Source organism: Mytilus californianus, unplaced genomic scaffold, assembly GCF_021869535.1.
Source record: "Mytilus californianus isolate M0D057914Y unplaced genomic scaffold, xbMytCali1.0.p SCAF_5, whole genome shotgun sequence".
NCBI lineage: Eukaryota > Metazoa > Mollusca > Bivalvia > Mytilida > Mytilidae > Mytilus > Mytilus californianus.
This window is the reverse complement of record NW_026262701.1, coordinates 86470240-86493283: the sequence shown is the minus strand read 5'-3', so window position 1 is coordinate 86493283 and position 23044 is coordinate 86470240. Positions and strand designations below refer to the sequence as shown.

Below are 23044 nucleotides of genomic sequence, written 5' to 3'. Positions count from 1 at the left end.
ATTTTACAAATGTAAAACAAAATGTGGACGGATCTGTAATCTATGATGAGATAAACTATGTTATATAAACAGGTAAAATGCTCTTTAAATGATAACACACAGGGACAATACTCAAATTAATTAAAAACGTTGTCAACTGTTCAAAATGATACAGTATGACTTGTTCTCAATTAAAAAGTTACTTAGAATATGTACTGAAAATATAGATTATTTCAGATCTTACCCAAAAGATAAATTAAAAACGTAATGGATAAAAAGAGACAATTCCTTTCGGACGGAGTAGTTTTTAATAACAGAACCGGTTTTGTTCTGTACCAGAATTTGGACGGAGTAAACAGAACAGCTTTTGTTCTGTACTAGAATTTGGACAAAACAAGTTCTCATCTGTCAGACAAATAAGAATGGACGGATTTACAGTAAAATGGTCTGCTATGAAGGATACACAGAGCCAGTTTCTGACCCAGGTCCTCTAATTGAACCACCAAAACTAATGTCTTGTCCAAATTTTTTCAACCACTGTCTTTGTTCAGCCAGTCTATCTTGTGTTGAGCTATTATTCGATGGGAAATGATCGTGTAAACTTAGTCTAAATTGTCGTAACTGCTCCCTGTAAATTTAAAAGTATTTTAATGTAATTTTTGCTAAGTAAGTAATTGACTACAGATAATGCAGATATGTCAAAATTAAGATAACTTGAATCATACTTTGTACCCAACAGAGAATTATTTACTTTACAATATCTGTTACTGATCTCAAATTTCTAAATTTCAAGTCAATTGTTTGTTAACTTTGACTTGACAAAACATGAATCAAAATGTCTTTCACGAAATGGTTTAAGTTTGTCTTAAATTATCAATTAGCTTGATGTTTCCTAACAAATTCATATTCTTTAACCTGGCATCAAACATTGTTCTTGTTAAAACATAAAGCTGCAAATGAGGACACCAGATTGGATTAGATTCTATTTATATATTTTTGATGTCCCTAAAGTATCTTACAATGTCTTTATGACAACTTCAGCTCAGTGTTATGTATAATATAATATCATGTAGTCATGTTTATATGATAGTGATCAGTTAAATCAAAGAGAGTGTGCTTGTTTTATAGAATAATGTTACGATTTGCATACAGATAACTTGTACAAAAATTCTTTACAAGTTATAACTTGTACATAGTTACATCTGGTACACAACATATAAAACAAATAGGATAGACAATATTAAGCAGATAAATGATACTGTGTTTTATTATATGTACTTAGATTGATTGATTGGTGTTTAACACCACTATCAAAACTATTGTGCTATTTCGCGGCAGTCAGTTTTTATTGGAGGAGGAAGCCGGAGTGCCCGGAGAGAATCACAACCTTCAGTAGGAAAACTGACAATCCAAGATTGGAGTCAAGTGCACCTGCCACATGCAGGATTTGAACTCACAACCTCAGTGTTGACAGGGTAGTGATACAGTAGTGCGACTACTTAGACCACTCGGCCACCCAGGCCCCAAATATACTAAGAAGTACTGGACTTAATTTTCAGGCTACCATCAAAAACTGAAACTTATTAAAGTAAGTTGAAGTGAAACAATGATGAGAAAGATTAAGTCATCAGACATGTATTCAAGAAACTACTATCTGAACGAAGAGTTTAAATCACACCTAAAAGAATATGAAGAGGTCTATTTTGTCACCTTTTTAAAATAAGGAGATGCAATATGATTGCCAATGAGACAGAGTAATGAGACAAGTATACACCTAAGGCCAAATGATGTAGATGTTAGCAAATATAGGTCACTGTATGGGCTTAAACAATGAGCAAAACCCATACAGCATAGCATGCTATATAAGGCCCCAACATGAAAAAATGCAACACAATTTAATTGAGAAAATCAATGGCATGATTTATGAAGAAAGCTTTAATGAAATAAATTCCTACGGTAATTACCTGACTGTTACATGTCCTGTAGTGTTATGTGCAGGTAATGTTGTGGGAATACTGGTTATTGGTGGTCGTCGATCTAAATATATAAATCATCAAAACATTGCTTATGTAATACAAAATAATTATACTAACAGTCATTATTACATTATTGCATCAGAATGCGAACTGATAAAGTATTTGTTTTTCTCAAAATATGTGTAAAATATATTATCTCTTTCAACAAAATTGAGCACAAATAGTGGCTAAATTTAAAGTAAACTAAATGCTTTGACCTAAACCCCCCCCCCCAAAAAAAAAATTTAACTAAATGTCAATCAATTAATTAAAATACTTGACATTCTATCTAATTACACATTCAGAAATAAAAAAAAAAAAATAATAGAATTATGAAAGAAATAACATGAAATTTGTCCTTACCTCCAAAATATTTTCTCCATTTTCTCTCTAATGACTGCTCAGCAGATAACACAAGACTAGAATAGTCTATTTTATGATTAGGGTCCCTTCTATAATAAAGTAAAAAAAATAAAGTTATGATTATTACAACAAAAACACAGAGATATGTCTCGCCTTTTTGTAATTTTGATAATGCAAATGTTGAAATTAAAATAGCAATTCTTTAACATGTAAGTTATGCAAATATTCAAAGTCGATGAACCATGACTGAAGGTACATGGCTAAACAATCTCCATGGAATGAGATGTGCCAATGCTAATACAACTGCATACCAAATACCATTGACTTATTATAAGTCGTTCCCTTTAAACAAACCTAAACACAAACATTAACTTGTAAACTATGTAAAACTTTCAAAGTCAATGAACCATGATCAGGGGTTGGGCTATATAATCTCCATGGAAACGATACTTGCAAATGCCAATACATTTGCATACCAAATATCATTGACTTAACATTAGCAGTTCATCTTAAACTGATCTAATCAGAAACTAATACATGTAAACTAAGCAAAAGTTTCAAAGTCAATAGACCAGGACTGAGGGGGCAGGGCCAAATATTCTCCATGGAAATGAGATATGCTAATGCTTATACAACTGAACACCAATTAACATTGGCCTACCACTAATGGTTCCCCTTGAACTTACCTAATCACAAACTAATACATGTTAACTTAGCAAAATTTTCAAAGTCTATAAACCATGACTAAGGGGGCGGAGCCAAATAATCTCCATGGAAATGAGATATGCCAATGCTTATACAACTGCATACCAAATATCATTGACCTACCACTAGTGGTTCCCCATAAATTGACCTAATCACAACTAATACATGTAAACTATGAAAAATTTCAAAGTCAATAGACCTTGACTGAGGGGGCGGGGCCAAATAATCTCCATGGTAATGAGATGTGCCAATGCTAATACAACTGCATACCAAATATCATTGACCTACCACTAGTGGTTCACCATGAACTAGACCTAATCACAAACTAATACATTGTTGACGCCGGTGCCGCCGGAAACAGCATACCTATGTCTCGCTTTTTGACTCCGTCAAGGTGAGACAAAAAGTACAGATATTATAAGCATCATTTTAGCAACCTAGTGGAATTGTGAAGGATTGTAAAGATGCTTTTGAACATTGATGACTTGATTGTGACTCTTCTTCAGCGGATTAATAAAAATTTCTGACCAGTTAACCAGTTTGATTTGACAAAATAAATTGCAGTCAGGTTGGAATTTTAAATGAAATGCAAATGATGGAGAGGAACACTTACAATCAAGTCAATGTAAAATGATACCCGACTGATTTTTTTGGATTAAATAAAAAATGACCAATCTCCATATTACTGAAATTCCAAATTTGAATTTTTATCTCTCTATTCTAATGTCCAAATTTTAAGTTATGACAGAAATATGACTGATTCTGGACCCTTGATACTATTTATCAATATTCTTTTTACCATGGTGTGTAGTCATTCATCTGAAATAAACTGGTCATGACTCTTTAATATTCATAAAGGACTTTAATCCTATATAAAATTGAGAATGGAAACGGTGTCAAAGAGACAACAACCTGACCAAAAGCAGAAAACAGCCCAAGGCCACCAATGGGTCTTCAACATGCGGGATTCACAGCGGGAAAATCCTGCAACCAGAGGCAGGCTTCAGCTGGCATCTAAACAATAATGTATACTAGTCAAGTCACTATATGCATTCTAGAATTTGTTTCGATTTCCAATTATTTTGTTAACACATTGAGGAAGTGAAATACAGATATACCATCAGTAGATTTTCATATGGTATGGTGTGTTGGATACTTACAGATATGGGTTAAGTTCTGTTGATGGAGGTGGCTCTGTCCAAGCTGTGGAAGGAGGCTTTGGCATGTAAATAGGTATATATGAACTGCCTTTGTTTTCTACTCCTGGAAATTAAAATGACAAATCATAAATAATAGTAACAAAACATGGTTATTAAAACATGTGTTCAATAATAGACCACATGATTGTCAAAAGCTGACAAGGATGTAAGAACAAAAGATGTCATGACTTTCTTCTGTTTTATGTGGCAAACCAGCCGATTAATTTTTGATAATCAACATGTGGTTCTGTTGATTTATGTTCTTTGTGGTAAAATATTTAATAATGACATTAACTTTTCATTCCTGTCCTCTGATTTTGCTATTGAGAAAAAGGGTTAACATGGCTAATAAAATCATGCTGAATGAACACAACTATTTTGAGGATCACTGAAAAAGGAGTTAAATTTTGCCTACATATCAATAGAGAATCAGATGCCTTCACTGTATCTCATGCAATGTGAAACTTCTCTACTGTTACATTTGACCATTTGAAAGTCTAAATGTCTGGAGTAGAGAAATAGCATATATCATTCTATGCAGTGGTACAATCTGTATTTTTATGCCCCGCCTACCCTAGGCAACCAGGGCATTAAGTACTACCCTTGATCGTCCTTTTTGTCCTTCCATCTTTCCTCTATCCCATTTTCGTTTCCGCACTCTAACTTAATTTTGCCTCATCCAAATTTTATAAAACTCATACACAATGCTTAGAACCAAAACTTGCAGACAGAGTTGGAATTTGAGCAGTGAGTCACTGAACTAATAAATCTGTACATATTTTCAACAGTTCATATTCAGAAACATAATACATAATGGTTCTTTATCCCTTTCCCTAATGTCTGTTCATTGTTATTTCCATAGATTTTATAAATCTGTATTTTTGATTCAAACAAATGATAATTTAAATCTTTATTTGGTTTTCTTCACAACACACCTATACAACCATGACAACTTTTCGGTGAAAAGCTCATTAAAGCTTATGTTTAGTTTGTTTGTCAATATGCCAAATTAAAATAAAGTTTTATTTACTTACTAACTTAACTGGTTAACAGAGAAACAGACTTATCTGCTTTGGTTTATTAAAGGAGTGGGTCATATTTGGCCCCGATTATTAAGTTTAATGTTTCAAGATAATAAATGTTTTAAAGTGATAAAAAGACATGTGAGAAAGTTGAATAGAACTTTTTTTTGTCAAAGTTAAGTTTTAAAGCGTTGATTTTTACATCCCAAATAGGTCAAAAATAGAGATTTTTGCAAAATTTGACCAAATCGTCCAGATTTCAAACACATTAAGGCCTAGGAAACATAGAGCGCAGGCATCGACAAACTAAATATTCAAGTCAGATATGTAAAATGTGATAACATTTTGTTAAAAAAGCTTTTTTGTCGACGCATGCACTTTATGTTTCCTGTGCAAAAAATCATTGGAAATTTACCATTTTTTATTGAATTTTCGTTGAAAATCAAAATGAGTGCTATTTGTGACGTCATGAATAGAACGCAAGTACGTAAATTTTCAACAAAAACACATATTTTCTATATAGTCATTGTATTAGCTATGATTCATTGTGATATTGGTCAATAAATCCTAATTTGAAATTGTAGCTAGAAATAGGGCAGTTTTAGGGTGTTGTCGAACCTACTCCTTTGTGGTGGAGTTCATGCTGGCCAATCTGTTTTATGTGTTATGTTTTGTGACAGAATTGTCAGAAAGTGCTGTTTATCAATTAATCTTTTTTATTTTAACAATGGTGTTGTCTATTTTTCTTCAACTTATTCATTTTGATTGACCCTTTGTTACCCTCTCACCCTTTTTATTCAAACACAAATATTCTTACCTTGTGTAACAGCAGGAGTGTTTGGCACATTATTATAACCGACTACAGATATAATTCTGGCAAGTTCTGAGTTGACTTTCTGTAGAGACTGAGCAATGGGATTTGTACTGCTTGCTGCTTGCAAAGTTGACATGGTCTCTGTGGGCTGGTTGTTCTGTCTACTTAATGCTGTAAACAATACGATAAATATGGATTAATCAATAGATATAAAATAAGGAGACCTGGTATGATTGCCAATGAGAAAACTATCCACCACAGACCAAATGACATAGATGTTAGCAACAATAGGTCGCCGTCCTGCCTGTATTTTGTATCAGTAAATGTCCTTTATATACAATACAGATTGTTTGAATTTGCAAGCTGTTTATTTCAAGAAACATGGCTAACTGCAATATAAATAAACCTTTCAAAATGTTCATACATAAACACCTATTTACAGTTTTTCCCCTGATATCAGTACTTAAATAAACAAGAAATTTATAAACCTTTATTTCCTTTTCAATTCATTCATTACTCTGTATTCTGTTTTATGTAACTTAGCTTAATGCAAATTTGCATCTATCTTTTTTAAAATCACAAATATAAATTTTAAAACATTATTAAGGTCACCACAAATAATAGTCTTCTCTGACATTGTCAATCAAATATGAGCATTATCATGGTAATCAAATTTCTGTCCTTTATATTTATAGTGATTATCTTTGACCTTGACATAGTGGAAACCTACCTTTTATAACATTATCAAGGTCGTTGTCATTACTACTGATTCCACTACTTTCTTCATCACTGAGGTCAGCAGACGGCAACATAGGAGACTGGTATTTATATTCAAAGGGAGAATACTCTATTTCACTATCACTGGCAGACTGAAATATGAAATACAAAAAAATTGAAATAGCAATCCTTTTTAGGCAATGGCAAGAGAAAATAACCAAAAGAACACATGTTTATAGAATAAACAATTATCAAGAGGGTAACCATATGACCATCAAGCAAGCACACTACCACAAACTGCAAAGTCGAGATTCATGAAATTCATTGTGTGATAAAAAAAACCTGCAGAAGAATTTGTTGATCATAACAATAATAGCTTCCATTTTATATGTAAAGATACAGATAACACTTAGATTGGTTGCTGTAAAAAAGATCCTTTATCAAGAATAAATACAACAATAACTTACATCAGTATAAAACCTATTCCGTAAGTGTCTTAGCTTCCGTTCCTTTTCTCTGACAAGTTTTGATCCAGTCTTCATGTGATTGGCTAAATCATCCAATTCTGCTGTTTCTTTGTCTAATGACTGCTGGACAGTTTGTAGTACACTTGCTGACATGGCCTATAAATAAAATAAGTTTTTAAAGTTTAAAATATTTCTTTATTCAGTGATTAATATTTATATTACAAAATGAAGACAGGTTCTACAAGTAATATTGTAGTTACAAAAAAACAAATGAAAACATTTACCATTTTAAGCAGAGCTAAGAACCTTTTAATCAGCTCTTGAAAGGATCAACGAAATTTTATCTCACTGACTGTAATTATAATTTGATTGTTTAAATATAATTATTTTTACAACCCAAAACCAATACCTTGTGTTTACATTCAAATTTACAGGAAAGACAGATAACTGAAAAAAAAAAAATCACTTTATTTCAAAATGAAATAATCAGTTTTTACAATATTAAAAAAAAAACCAGACAAACTTACCCCTTGTCCCTGTTTAATCATGTCCTTCATTAATTCTTGTCGCGCTGCTGTTAGTCCAGCCTGACGTCGTTTTAAGGAATGTCGTTGTTTACGTAGGAATTCTTTTGCCATTGAGATTGAATTGATTTCTTTTGCAAACTGTTGTCTAACACCACTGAAAGTTATTATGAATTTCAACATGAATAGTTCTAAACTAAATTAAAGGACAATACAGTTGTAAACAAGTGAAACTGCGAGCTACTGCTCACTGATGATACCCCAGCCCAAATACTTGACGGTAAACAGGAAGTTGTTGAGTGATGAATCTGAAAAGGCATCACACGGTATAGCTGACTTACATAAACCCTGAAACCAAATTTCAGAATTCCTTATGATGTAGTTCCTGAGAAAAATGCGACTAAAAATATTCATGGGACGGACGGACGGACGGACAGACGGAGGTAAAACAGTATAGCGGGGGTATAATAAATATTCCTTATGTCTTTCAAAAGGTAAACATCAGCAGATTCTGGAGATGATTTTTTTCATTGAGATGAGTAAATTTCAATAATCATGCTAAAAGTACTTTCTACAAAATAGTTAGGTTTGAAAAATCTTTAGTGGAATGAAAAATATTTTTGATGAAAAGATTTAGGGTAAATGTTGGGTTTTATTTCGAGCAAAATTCAAATAAAACATAAATAAATGTGAAAAAATCACATAAATGTCTTTTCAGGCAAAATCCAATTGTAAAGTTCAAGTCAAAGTAAAACATACAAAATCTTGAAAAAATGAACAATGGTATACATTTTGGTGACTATTTTCACTCTATATCACTAATCATATATTTAGGATGGAGTTGTTTAATATCTTGCTTCTTCATTTCACTTGTTTTACCAATTCAATTATTACAATTCATTTCACTATCATTATAACTTATTAAAACTGCTTTCCATATTTACCATGTAATGTAACCTTACCTAGATTTAAATGCAGGAACATCATCAAACTGGCTTTCATCACTAAGTAAATCCTGCCAGGCATAGTTATTATAACCTAATGATGGGTCCTACAAAATAAATTCCTACTTCAAACCATATCATTACGTTTAATTATCAAAATCACAAAACTAAACAGACTATTAGTCACACATAAATTCTTATTTTGTTTTGCTAGACAATAAATTGATTATTAATACATGGCTATTGGTGAACACTGTCTCTCTGCACTTGCATGCTTAATAAAAGTGCTTGTGAGCACTGAAAGGTAAAGATTGCACTCATTTTGAAGTGGAAACTAAAAATTGAGCAAAGTATAATTGTAGTTGTTTCAACTCCAATTATGTATAAAGGAAGATAACTCCAATTCTCAATATTACTTTTACAATGACATCATTGATATTTTTTGAACAGATATTATATTCGTTCACTATGCACAATTTATCTAATTTTCTTGACAAGTATGGTTATACACATACACATCATTTTGTAACTTGATTATCTAAGTATATATTTCATTGATAAATTTCTTGAAATGCTCATAGGTAAGATGTATAGAATGCTGTGCTCAATGCACTATGTTTTGTGTATATCAAAAGTAGTGATAAAAGCTGGAAAATTGATAGCTATCAAGCCAGACACTTAAGAATTTTGATTGCATGAAAACAATCTTTACACCCAAAATACACAACATATCATATCTTTTCCTGTAGTAATGCAATGGCATAATTCTGGTAGTCATTATTAAAATTCATACATAACTTTTCCAAAACATGGATCAATTTAGATATGAATAAAGGGAGACAAGGGGTATACATCAATGAGACAGTAACCCAACACAAAAAAAAACCCAGTTTGTAATATGATAAGGTCCATTGTCTATATTTGAAGATATCTGGTTGTCATTTTTTGTTTTATGATGATTTTGAAGTTCTTGATTGTCTCATTCTCATTGGCATATACCAAACATCTACTTGTATCCATAAAATGAATGCTGTATGAAAACACTAATGAATGATATGAATGAAAAAAGAACAAATATCATATATATTGATATTCTTATGCAATTTTGTTTTCAATGTCAGGTTTTTTTGTTACATCATTGAAAACTTAGAACTTACATCAAAATCTTCACTTCTGTCTTGACCTCTGCGCCTCCTTCCAATATCTAACAAAACATACATAAAGAAGTATTAATTGAAAATGGAATGTTAATACGAACTGCTAGAATAGTTAAAATTATAAGATTATAAGACAGTTATTGTCATATTTTACAAAACTTATGCTCATGAATACCAACTATCATTGATTTCCTGGTTCAGCTAAACTATGAATCCTTATATTCCATGAAAGATATATTTTGCATTGATTTGTTAGTGGAAGGCATGACATTTCATTTTCTAGAACAAACAACACCCTATTTTTCTCACAGCATGAATTTTGATTTTCCACAGATAAAATTACTTTCATAATAGCTATTTTTTTAAACAAATTGTTAACCATAACTCTAAAACTATACGGTAATATTTATCTTAACCTGCATACTATGGGCATGAATAACAATGAGTAAAAGCTTTAGAATAGTTTTTAAAGGCACAACTGGACATGGAAATTCAATACGGGAGGAATGTTTTGGAGGGCATCAGGTTGAATACCAAGTTAAACTTCTGGTCAAATGATTTGACCTAAACACCAAAAAAGGCACCAATTTAAATTTCATTTCAATAAATAAACAACCCTCACCTTCTTCTTCACTAAAATCAGTGTCATCAAATCGTTGTTTTCTTCGTCTCTTGTCTGATTTGCTGGCACGTAATCGTTCATCCATGAAAGACTTCTCTTCCTCTGCAGCATCAATGATTTTTTGATTTAGTGATGTAAAATCTTTACTTTTCCTGTCTAACTTGTTCTGCATTTCACTGAAAATTAACACAATCAGTTAACACTAAAATTTAGAAAATGAGAATGCATTTGCAAAAGTTCACATTTTTCCAAAGATTTGGATATAATCTGGATGATTGATGAAAAGTGAAAAGTTTTCTAATATATATGAATCAATGATTAAAAAATGTTGTGTTTGACACAATGGAACCTTTATGATCTTAGGATATGTCATTAATTGCCGTCTATCAAGCACAAAACACCAGCATGCAGATGTAACTATAAACTAACATATCTAATGAGTCATGCATTTTTGTCTTTACAGAGTTCTAATGAATCATTTCTACAGAATCTCTAGTATTTTAGTCATCTTTATGGCACCCTCAGTGGAGTTGGGGTGACATATTGTTATTCTACATTTCTTTTTTTTTTCTTATTATTTTCTTCAACTTTTTTTGTCCACCTTATATCTTGGAATTGTGTGGACCAATTCTAATAAAACTATACAATAATGTTAACCATCATGTGCAGATGTTCCATCAGGGTATGGCATTTTCAAGATGGCTACCATTGCCATGGAAACTGCTAAAAAGTGAAAAAAAATCTAAATTCAAAATCTTTTAATGTAAGACTTAACTAGATGAAACTTTATGGAAATGTTACCTGTTATGTCTAGATGTGCAGACAGTATTTAGATATTTCAAAATGGCTGCCCTTCAAGCAATTGCCATGGAAATGGGGAAAATGTTTAAAAATGACCCTATGGAAAAACACATTAAACCAGAATTTTCTTAAAGAATATATGATCAAACTCAAAGAAATTTTTTTAACATGTAACATGTTATTGGTCAATGTGATATCTGTTGTTGGACTTTAGAAATGTCGACCATTACCATGGAAACAACAAAAATCTCCAAAAATTTAAAATACACAAAACTTTCTGAAACTTTACAGAAATGTTAAATGGCATGTGAAGAGTTGATATTTGACTTTGAAATTTTCAAAATGGCTGCCGTTACCATGGAAACAGCAAAAATTTGAAAGATGCTTCAAAACTTCAGCAGATTTACAGAAATATGCGTCGTCATACATTTCTGTCCACTGACTGTTTATAATTATGAAAATGGTTGCAGTTTAGAGGCAATTGGTGGTCAAGGGTGCCATCCACTATTGCTTTCAATGGCAAATCTAGTTTTTGTTGCCTTTCATCCTTATGCTTTCTTTCTTTCATCATGGAGTATAAATTTCATCTTCTATTAATCTGAAGTCTCTTGATCCTCAAAGACTATTTATTATTTTCTTTTATAGCACAGATGACCAGACTGATCTTTTTACTTAAGCTTAGTAGAAAGTTGAGTTATTATAAAGAAAATTACAGAAAATAAGCACTGGTATAAAAATATTAACAGGCAAGCATTTTGGTTGTATAAATGTATATAAGCAGGTCTGGTGCCAGAAATGCATTTAATTTTGATACAAGCTTCCGAAGAAAAGCAATGGCTTCTAAATTATTTTATTTAGTGAAATTTTTAAAAATATAAAACTGATAAACTGTTGACCTCAATACCAATCATGCATTTTTTAAATTTCATGAAGTCAACCCTAACATGAGAAAAGACAAAAGTTTGAATTTTTATAAGTTGAATACATTTTATGGATGTGACAATGTTAACTTTTTAATAATTTTTTCTATAAAATCTACTACACGTGCATTATCTATCATTATATACATATATGGCTGTAGAATTTTTATATATGCTTATTATTATACTGAAAAAGTAAACATCTCAAAAATATTCTATAACATGAACCAGACAAAACCTACAAGTAGTCACTACTATTTAAATTTTATGAACAGGTATATAAAAGAAATATAAGCTGTTAAAATCAAAACTGATATAGCGAAAACTAAGGCACATGCTTGAACCAGCTGTAACTCATATTTTTTGTAAGCTCTCGACAAAACTTAAATTGACAAGAAAATTGGATAACACGAGTGTGATTTATTTACTAATATTTCTACAGCCATATTTATGAAATATAGAATGCAAGCTTGAATTCTTATAGTGATAGGAAATTATGTTAATGGAAACATGATACATGATGCATTATAAACATAGACAACAGGTAGACCCTCTATACCAAGGGCTTGCTATATACTTACTATCTATCTATACTGTAAAATGTAAACAATACACTAAAGTTAAAAAGATTACAAAAAGGTTTGGAAATACAGTAAAACCTGGTTACATTGTCCTTATTCAGTCTTCAGCTCTGCAACACCAGGTTTAACTGTAAATAAGGTTCTACAACTCATACTAATGACAATAAGGAAGAATGCTGCTAAATTAACTTCTAAAAGCTAAGAAATATCATAACAATTATATATAAACAATTCAATGTATTTTCTTTTCTATATAAGAAATTTACTACTTAAAAGATCTTTCTACGATGAGAGAAATTTGCTACATAAAATATCTATGATATGAGAAATTTTCTAATTGAAGATCTAACTACATTTAAAAAAGCCATAGCAACTATATTATTGTAGGTTTTCATAGTTATCTCTATTTATGAGAGGAATTCATTATTTTTAATGAATTAAGTAAATAAAATGCTAAATATACAACTGCTTACTTAATTTTCCTGTTCATTTGTTCTTTGTTGAATTTCAACTTAGTAATATCTCCTTCCAGTTGTCGTTTTTCTGTCTTTAATGCATCCACAGCATCTTGTAAAGATCTTATTTCTTCCCTCAGTTGTCTCCTTTCTTCTCTCATCCTTTCTAATTCTTTCTCTCCAAGGTTTGATGCTTTTCCTGAAAAGACAGCCTGTAAAAAATATCACAGCACAAATATGAGAAAATCAACCATATATATATATATATATATAAAAACTTTGGTATTTGCAGAGTCAAAATGCATTGTCTGATAAACAATTGTATAAAACCTTGAATGTGGCGTTTATTATGTGTGTCCCTAGAACAAAATTTTTCTAACACAATTTTCTGAGTATAATATCTAGATGTTGGAAAGCTTTTCATCACCTTCAATAATATACATGACACCTTTGAAACTCAATCGTTTATAGCAGAATTCTGTGTGCAGTTGAATATGGTTCTTACTGTCTTCATTTGATGAGAGTTACGTTTAAATAGAAAAAGAATCTCAAGAAATATATAATTTTGTAATTTAGAAAGTATCCTTTACTAGTTACCTCTTGATCTTTATCAAATCCGTCACTTTCATCTCTGAATTTCTTCTTTCTTTCAGCAAGTTTCTGTTCTTGACCCTCTAAGTTTTTCATTAATTTATTTAAATCTGTCTTCTTTCTTTCATATTCAGTTAATTTTTCTTGGTAATCTTCGTCCTGTAACAGAGAAATACATGTGAAGAAGAAAGAGAACTGTACATCTTGACAGTTTGATTTTGGTTTTGTTTTTAAGGCATAAGCTTATCTGAGTAAATTTATGAACTTTATCTGAGTAATTTTATGAACTGCCTTTTTATCCAAGGTATGTACAAAAGATTAAATACACAAAAAATAAATAAATGTTATATAAGTATGAATAACATTATTTGACACTCACTTCAATCATAGGATAAAAATAAAGTAATACAAAAATAAGGAGATTTGTTATGATTGACAATAAGACAACTATCCATCAGATTTCTTTTCTTTCGATTTGAGACCCAAATAATACCAATGCAAATATAAGGTAAAAGTACGAGTAAGCCTTTTCCTGCCATTTAAACAAGATTAAATGTCTCGAAAAGAAGCTCCATAACCTCTCAATATTTTTAGCTTATTTTGTTCACCTAAGTACATCCTTAAGCAACTATAGGTCAATAAGCCTATTTCAAATAAATCTGTTTTGTATTTTGAAGGGTAATTTGATCTACATATATTTTGCAGTAGCTTTTTACGTAAATCTCTTTGTTCTACAAAATTCATTCAGCTGCCCTTTGACCTTTACTGACTAACCTCATCCTCTAACTGTTCTTTTACTGCATCTTTCTTCCTTTCATATTCTCTCTGTACTTCTTCTGTGTCTTTATCGTACTGTTTCTGAAGCCTTCTTGTTTCCACTTTTAACTTATCCCCTAATAAAGCTTGTTCTTTCTTTTCCTGTCAATCAAAATTCAAACTGAATCTATAAACTTATCTATAACTATAAACCATAGTTTTGTACATAAAATATAAACAGAATGCATGATTTTGGGGCCACATTGTTCCTTAAATCATATAGATTTCAAAATTTCTTCATTTAGCAGAATTGAATGTTGAATTAATTGCCTTAAAAGTTGTGCTTCTGTATTAGTAAAGCACAATTCTAATCAAACAAAATCTACTGATCAAGAATATATAACGCTTAACCCACAATAAATGTTTGCATCGGTTTTGTCAACAAAAAGGAATATTTTGGAAAATGCAGTCTGAATCCAGGTCATTTTTATTCATTTCAGCCTAAAATTATTGTAATCTGTTGATAACTATTTGATCTTAGCTTTTCAATTTTTATGAATAAATCCATACTGATATCAATAACCTACCTTTCTATTATTATCATCTTTCATTTTCTTTATTTCATTTTCATGGTCTTCTTTCAACCTTTGTATCTCCTTTTCTTGTCTATCTTTTATTTCCTTTCTTCTTTCATCTAAAACTTCACTTAACTGTTAAACAACAAGTAATTCTTTAAATTCCAGAACGACCAAACTGTATTTATTGATTGATTGACTGCTTAACATCCAGTGGCAAATATTACATGCATATTCAGGATGATAAGATGTTAGTGAAACATGAATATACCCTGCTTTGTACTAAACCAACATACTTAGTTGGATTATTAACATGCTAGCTCACAAGGTAAAAGTTTGCAGTAATATCACCTACTCAGACTCATTATTCTGACTCTGAGACTACCTTTATTTGCTCTTACTCTCAAATGCAACAAAAATACAAATTTTAAAGTCTTTGGTTTGACCCAGCTGGGTATTCTTCCCAGGACCTCTCACACGTAAGGTTTCACACAATACCAACAGACCACCAAACTGTATTTGTGTAGATATGCTGTTGATTTTAAAACTGGTGTGTAAAATAACATCTTTAATCATATAATAGTAGAGGAAGAAAATATAGGAAGGTATTGTTATACAATGCACAGAAATGGATATCAACTTTTAATCTGAACTTTGTTTACATCATTCCATTGTGTTGTCTTACTGTTTATATTATTTCTATCATGTTATCTTCGTGTACGGCTTTGTGAACTGCCATCCCTTAAGAAAGTTTAAAATCGGTTACAAATCTTAGGACTGATGTTGAATAAAATGATTTTTACAAAATCGCATGAGCAAATCAAAAATATTTAAATTTAATTTCAGGTATATTTCTGTTGCAAGTTTTCAACTAAATTGCCCAGCTTTTGTTTCTTTCTCTTTTTCTATTAATCTTTCACTAAGGACATCGTCTATTAAGATCTATAAACAACTACCCCTCTATCTAAATCATCAATTGTTCTTTTTTTCTCTCACTACATATATATCTTTCTCACCAAGGACATCATCTATTAAGGTCTATAAACATTTACCCATCTATCTAAATCATCAATTGTTCTTTCTCTCTCTCTCTCTATATATATATATATAATATATATATATCTCCCTTACCAAGGACCTCATCTATTATTATACTTCATGTCAAAATGCCAGATTTTGATTAGTTAATATGAGGTAGATAATTTACTCTATCCCATGGCAAATACTCTATTACCCTTCACGGAGACGCTTGATCAAGTGTGCACTTTATTAAATACGGATGGTTGTTATGTACAAGACGTTATAGTTTATTTCTTTCAATTTGATATTTAATAGACAGTAATAACAGAACATTCAGTATAATAAATTAAATAACACATATCTGAGAGGGTGATAGAGCAGATTGTTACCCCTCGAAAAGACATTGTCAACCATGGCTTCACCTCAGTTGACAATGTTTTCTCTGAGTAACAATCTGCTCTATCACCCTCTCAGCTATGTGTTATTTATATATTAAGATCTATAAACATTTACCCCTCTATCTAAATCATCAATAGCTCTTTCTCTCTCACCAATGATATTATCTATTACATTCTATAAACATTTACCCCTCTATCTAAATCATCAATAGCTCTTTGTCTCTGTTTTGCCATGTCTAATTGTTGTTCTTTTTGTTCTTTCTCCTGTTCTTCTAATCTCTTTATTTGATTGGTTATTTTCTTCAAATTCTACAATTGAATTCATCAAACTCATTTTCAATTTAACTACAAATAAAATGCTCCGCTGGGGCGCAGCTTGATACGACCGCAGAGGTCGAACCCTGAACAGTTGGGGCAAGTATGGACACAACATTCAAGCTTGATACAGCACTGAATTTGGATTGTAATTAAATATTTGACACAGCATAGGTTTCTCACACAGAATGAAAGTAGTCTAAGAACTTAAAATTTTCAAACCATATCATTATTATTTGCTTTTATATATAAATCAGAAATAACCAATTCAAAATGGAAAATTTTAAAGAAAAAAAAGGAAAAAAAAATCCCCCCCCCCCCAAATTTTTTGAAACCCCCTTATGATTCATCACCCCCAAACTCAATCCCAGCCTTCCCTTTGTGGTATGGTACCTTGCAGTACAATTTCAGAGAGATCCATACACTTGAACACAAATTATTGTCTGGAAACTAGAAAAATGCTTGGGTTTTTTGCACCTTTTTGGCCCCAAATTCCTAAAAGTTTAGGGCAATTACCCCCAAACTCAAACCAAGCTTTCCCTTTGTGATATGGAACCTTGCAGTACAATGTCATAAAGATCCATACACTTACACACAAGTTATTGTCATGAAACTAGAAAAATGCTTGTTTTTTTGCCCCTTTATGGCCCCTAATTCCTAACATTTTGAGACAATTACCCCCAAAAACAATCCCAGCCTTCCCTTTGTGGTATGGTACCTTGCAGTACAATTTCAGAGAGATCCATACACTTGAACACAAGTTATTGTCTGGAAACTAGAAAAATGCTTATTTTTGGCCCCTTATTCCTAAACGTTTTGGGCAAGTACCCCCAAACTCAATTCCAGCTTTCCCTTTGTGATATGGAACCTTGTAGTACAATTTCATAAATATCCATACACTTACACACAAGTTATTGTCATGAAACTAGAAAAATGCTTGTTTTTTGCCCCCTAATTCCTAAAATTTGGAGGCAATTACCCCCAAAGTCAATCCCAGCATTCAAACCCTCAATCAGCATCATTTAACAGTAATATCTAAAAATGGAAATTACATAATAAAGGTATTAAAATAGAAAATGACATCATAGTCATGGCTAAAAATAAACAAAATCCTTAATCAGCAACATTTTACAGTAATATCTAAAAATAAAATTCCTTTGTAACCATAAAAGCCCATTTAAATACATCATGACAGATATTAAAATAGAAAATGACATCATAGTCATGGCTAAACATAGCAAAAACCTTAATCAGCATCATTTAACAGTAATATCTAAAAATAAAAATTTCTTTGCAACCATAAAAGTAAAATAGAAAATGACATCATAATCATAGCTAAAAATAAACAAAAATTTTTTTTATTACCAAATTTTAAATGGAGTTTATTAAACTAAAACAATAAATTTGCAACCATAAAACCCCATTTAAACACATCATAAAAGTATTAAATAATTCAACTACATCATAAGGCTATAAAAATAGAAAATGACTTCATAGTCAAGGCTAAAGGTAAACAAAAAACCTTCATCAGCAAAATTTTATATTGGCAAATTTCCAATGAAGTTTATTATACTAAAATTGTTGGCAAATTTCCAATGCATTTATTAACAATAAAGTTATTGGCAAATTTCCAATTTACATAATTTAAAAGCAGTGTAAGTGAGATATTTAAATGAGTTTGAATTACCAACCCTACACTGCTTTTAAATAATGTTTTGTACTTATTTGTCTATTAACCTGGAAACCCTTGTTTTTTCACCTTTTTTTCCCTTATTATTTAAAGGTTTGAGCCATAACCCTACCCCAAAGCCAATTCTTAAATTCCAATGTAACCTAAATTTACAATATACATAACTTCAATTTAAGTTTTTGATAAAATCAAACCACATCATTATTATTTGCTTTTATATCTAAATCAGAAATAATTAACCAACTTTAAGTGGAAAATTTTCACACATCACGCCCCCCCCCCCCCCAAACTCAATCCCAGCCTTCAGTTTGTGGTATGGTACCTTGCAGTACAATTTCACAGAGATCCAATTACTTAAACACAATTAATTGTTGGAAACTAAAAAAAATGCTTATTTTTAACCCCTTTTTTAGCCCCTCATTCCTAAACATTTGAGCAATTATCCCCCAAACTCAATTCCAACTTTCTCTTTGTGATCAGAATTAACCAACTTAAAATGGAAAATTTTAAAGAAAAAAAAAAAGGAAAAAAAATCCCCCCCCACCCAAAATTTTTTGACCCACTTCCCTTTGTGGTATGGTACCTTTAAGTACAATTTCAGAGAAATCCATACACTTGAACACAAGTTAATGTCTGGAAACTAAAAAAATGCTTATTTTTGCCCCCTTTTTTGGCCACTTATTAATAAATGTTTTGGGCAAACATTTTACAATAATATTTAAAACTGAAATTAATTTGTAACCTTAAAATTAAATAGAAAATGACATCATAGTCATAGCTAAAAATAAACAAACTATTGGTAAATTTCCAATGGATGTTTATTATATTAAAACAATAAATTTGCAACCATAAAAGCACATTAAAATACATCATAAAAGTATTAAAAAAAATTTAACTACATCATAAGGCTATTAAAATAGAAAATGACATCATAGTCAGACTAAAGGTAAACAAAAAACCTTCATCAGCAAAATTTTATATTGGCAAATTTCCAATGAAGTTTATTATACTAAAATAATTGGCAAATTTCCAATTTACATAATTCAAACATAGTGCAGGTGAGATATTTAAATGAGTTTGAATTACCAACCTTACACTGCTTTTAAATAATGTTCTTTACTCAATTATTTGTCTATTAAAATGGAAACCCTAGTTTTTTAACCTTTTTTCCCCTTATTCCTTAAACGAAAAAAAATAATTACCCCTTTTTTGACCCCCCCCCCCCCCCCCCCCCCCCCCCCTATGATTCATCACCCCCCTTCCCCCCCAAAGCAAGCTCAATAACAGCCTTGCCTTTGTGGTATGGTACCTTGTAATACAATTTTAGAGAGATCCATACACTTGAACACAAGTTATTGTCTAGAAACTAAAAAATGCTTATTTTTCACCCCTTTTTAGGCCCCTTATTACTAAACGTTTTGGGCAATTACCACAAAACTCAATTCCAGCTTTCCCTTTGCGAAATGGAACCTTGTAGTAAAATTTCAGAAAGATCCATACACTTACACACAAGTTATTGTCATGAAACTAGAAAAATGCTTGTTTTTTGCCCCCTTTTGGCCCCTTATTCCTAAAATTTCGAGGAAATTAACCCCAAAATCAATCCCATCATCGACCCTTTGTGATATGGAATCTTGTAGTACAATGTCAAAGAGATCCATACAATAACACACAAGTTATGTCTGGAAGTTACAAAAATGATTATTTTCGGCCCCTTTTTGGCCCCTAATTATTTAACTGTTGGTACCATAACCCCCAAAATCAATCCCCACCTTCCTATTGTGGTATTGAACCTTATGGTAAAATTTCATAGAGATCCATTCACTTAAACTAAAGTTAGAGTGCGAAAACCATTGTGTATTCGGACGACGACGCCGGACGACGACGCCGACGACGACGACGCCAACGTCATACCAATATACGACCACAAAATTTTTTTGCGGTCGTATAAAAATCTGATCTTGCATAAAGAAATAAATATATGCTATGGAAAAAAATTCAAAACAGTCAGATCCTTATGAAAAAAAACCAAGTATTTAGTTGAGGTTTTGACCATTGTGCTACCATTGTTTTCAGAGGATGATATTATTGCATAGTGGTCAAAATCTCAACTATAAATATTTATTTTCATAAGGCACTGACTGTTTAAAATTGTTTTTTTTTTCGTAGCATTAAAGATGAAAAATCATCAAAATGTTACTATTTTAATTTATTGAAGGATGATTTCAATTGTGTTGTTGATTTACTGTATCATTATATGGAGGGCTAACATACAATAAACAGGAAAAGAAAACTAATCGTTCCCAGCCTGTGTTATATGATTCAATACATTGTTAAAATTTCATAAGAATTCTCTTCAGAAACTCTTGAATGGAACTTATTTTATATTGGTTTTTTTCCATGCATGCTTTTCTTTATGATTTGATTGATTGATTGTTGGTTGCTTAACGTCCAGTGGTTTTACGATTTGAAGACAAAATGGGCAAGTTAAATTTTAACTGAGTTTTATTTTTGCTGATTAGGAAAATACATACAAAAAATCACTGCAGTACACAACAGAAATTTGATTATAATCAGACTGACAGAGAGTCATTGGTGACAATTATATACGAGTACTAAAAACTAAATTACAGTCAATGTTCTTCAACTTTGTATTTAATTTGGCATTTTAAGTTCTTTTTCATTTGAGCGTCACTGATGAGACAAAACCTGTGTCATGCATACAAAATTATAAGCCTGGTATTTTATGAGTTTTTTTTTTTAAAACTTAACCTTTACCACTTCAGGAAGTGAAAACTTGATAATTGTTTTAAGGTCAAATCAAAACCTGTGGGTTATATCCTCATTATTCTACACTTAACACTCTTCAACTTCATACTCAGTTTGGCCTTTTATTTTTTTTTTTTTCGAGCATCATTGGTGAGAAGCAACTTGCGTCTGGCGTACAAGATTAAAAGCCTGGTATTTTATGAGTTGCTTTTTTACAACATTGAACCTTTACCACTTCAGGAAGTTAATGAAAACTTGATAATTGTTTAAAGTTCAAATCAAGCCTGTGGGAGATATCCTTTATTTTCTACAATTAACACTTTAACATAAATGTCAATGTCAGAGCTTTAAGTTCAATGATTAGTACATTCCTGTATAATATAACTATTCTTGGATAAGTTTTCCTGAACAAAAGAACTTCAATATTTCCATCATAAAAGAATCAGCTTCTAACTTAATAAAACATGTATAAGACATCAATATTTTTTCTCCTACAATGTAAGCGTCTCTGTGATCAATTTTCGACTGGTTCATAACTATAAATGTTCCAAACACTCTGTGGTCCTTTTCTACTTATAAGGATCTGACAAAAGCTTTGTTTTAATAACTGATCAGATAATATTATGTTTCAAAATTTTGTAAAATGTGAACTTTTACTAAAACAAGAATGTGTCTATAGTACACGGATGTCCCACTCGCACTATCACTTTCTATGTTCAGTGGACCGTGAAATTGGGGTCAAAACTCTAATTTGGCATTAAAATTAGAAAGATCATATCATAGGGAACATGTGTACTAAGTTTCAAGTTAATTGGACTTCAACTTCATCAAAAACTACCTTGACCAAAAACTTTAACCTGAAGACGGACGGACAGACGAACGAACAGACGCACAGAGCAGAAAATATAATGCCCCAACTACTATCGTAGGTGGGGCATAAAAATTCAAGGATCCTTCTAGATGAAGCATGGACACAGGGTTTGTATTTCAATTAGATTGAAGTTATAATTACATCAAATAATTTGACTTGGGTATCAATTAGACATCAATGCATAATAATCCCCTCTTTTATGTCAAGCTAGTCTCACTTCTTTTACTGTGTCTAACTTTGGATAGGGTCAGTTTTTAAAATATCAAACCACAACAATTCATCATTCCTAAATAGCTGGGCAAGGTAAAATTCAGTCAATTAAATACAAAATTTATTTTAAAAAAAAATCTTAATAAAAAAATTCTAAACTGTCAGTTTCACCTCAGATGTTAACACATACTTGATTCACACTGCAAAACATAATTCCAACACACAATTGACTTGTTTAAAAAAGTAGTTATGTAATTTATTGTTTAGAAAGGAATGGTTTTATTACCTCCTCATGTTGGTCACCCATTTCCATTTTTAATTGTTCTATTTTATTACGATGTTTCCTCTCCATTTCATCCTTGACTTTCTCTACTTCAAGGTCATACTTTCTCTGTAATGATTCTACTTTTGTATTCTTTTCATCCTCTAATCTCCTCTGTTCATTTTCTGATGCTGACTCAACCTATACAGAAAGTATAGCAGTGAAATTTAAACATTACTTTTCTATTTCTTGTAATGCTATATAAAGTTTTTCCCTGTAAAAAACTAAGCTAATTTTTTTAG

General features: G+C 31.3%; 1 protein-coding gene across 1 annotated transcript in view; it reads right to left on the bottom strand.

Annotated features, from left to right (window-relative positions):
• LOC127701656 (centrosomal protein of 164 kDa-like) overlaps nucleotides 1-23044 on the bottom strand; it is a 59298-nt gene that overhangs the window by 5233 nt on the left and 31021 nt on the right. The window contains exons 17-33 of the mRNA XM_052205645.1: nucleotides 22767-22943; nucleotides 16815-16934; nucleotides 15220-15342; nucleotides 14651-14794; nucleotides 13883-14035; nucleotides 13304-13497; nucleotides 10529-10704; nucleotides 9907-9953; nucleotides 8768-8856; nucleotides 7809-7962; nucleotides 7282-7437; nucleotides 6828-6966; nucleotides 6101-6268; nucleotides 4223-4325; nucleotides 2358-2446; nucleotides 1944-2016; nucleotides 443-607 (exon numbers count right to left, since the gene is read on the bottom strand). Of these exons, the coding sequence (XP_052061605.1) occupies nucleotides 443-607; nucleotides 1944-2016; nucleotides 2358-2446; nucleotides 4223-4325; nucleotides 6101-6268; nucleotides 6828-6966; nucleotides 7282-7437; nucleotides 7809-7962; nucleotides 8768-8856; nucleotides 9907-9953; nucleotides 10529-10704; nucleotides 13304-13497; nucleotides 13883-14035; nucleotides 14651-14794; nucleotides 15220-15342; nucleotides 16815-16934; nucleotides 22767-22943 (2270 nt within the window). The remainder of the gene's footprint in view (nucleotides 1-442; nucleotides 608-1943; nucleotides 2017-2357; nucleotides 2447-4222; nucleotides 4326-6100; nucleotides 6269-6827; nucleotides 6967-7281; nucleotides 7438-7808; nucleotides 7963-8767; nucleotides 8857-9906; nucleotides 9954-10528; nucleotides 10705-13303; nucleotides 13498-13882; nucleotides 14036-14650; nucleotides 14795-15219; nucleotides 15343-16814; nucleotides 16935-22766; nucleotides 22944-23044) is intronic.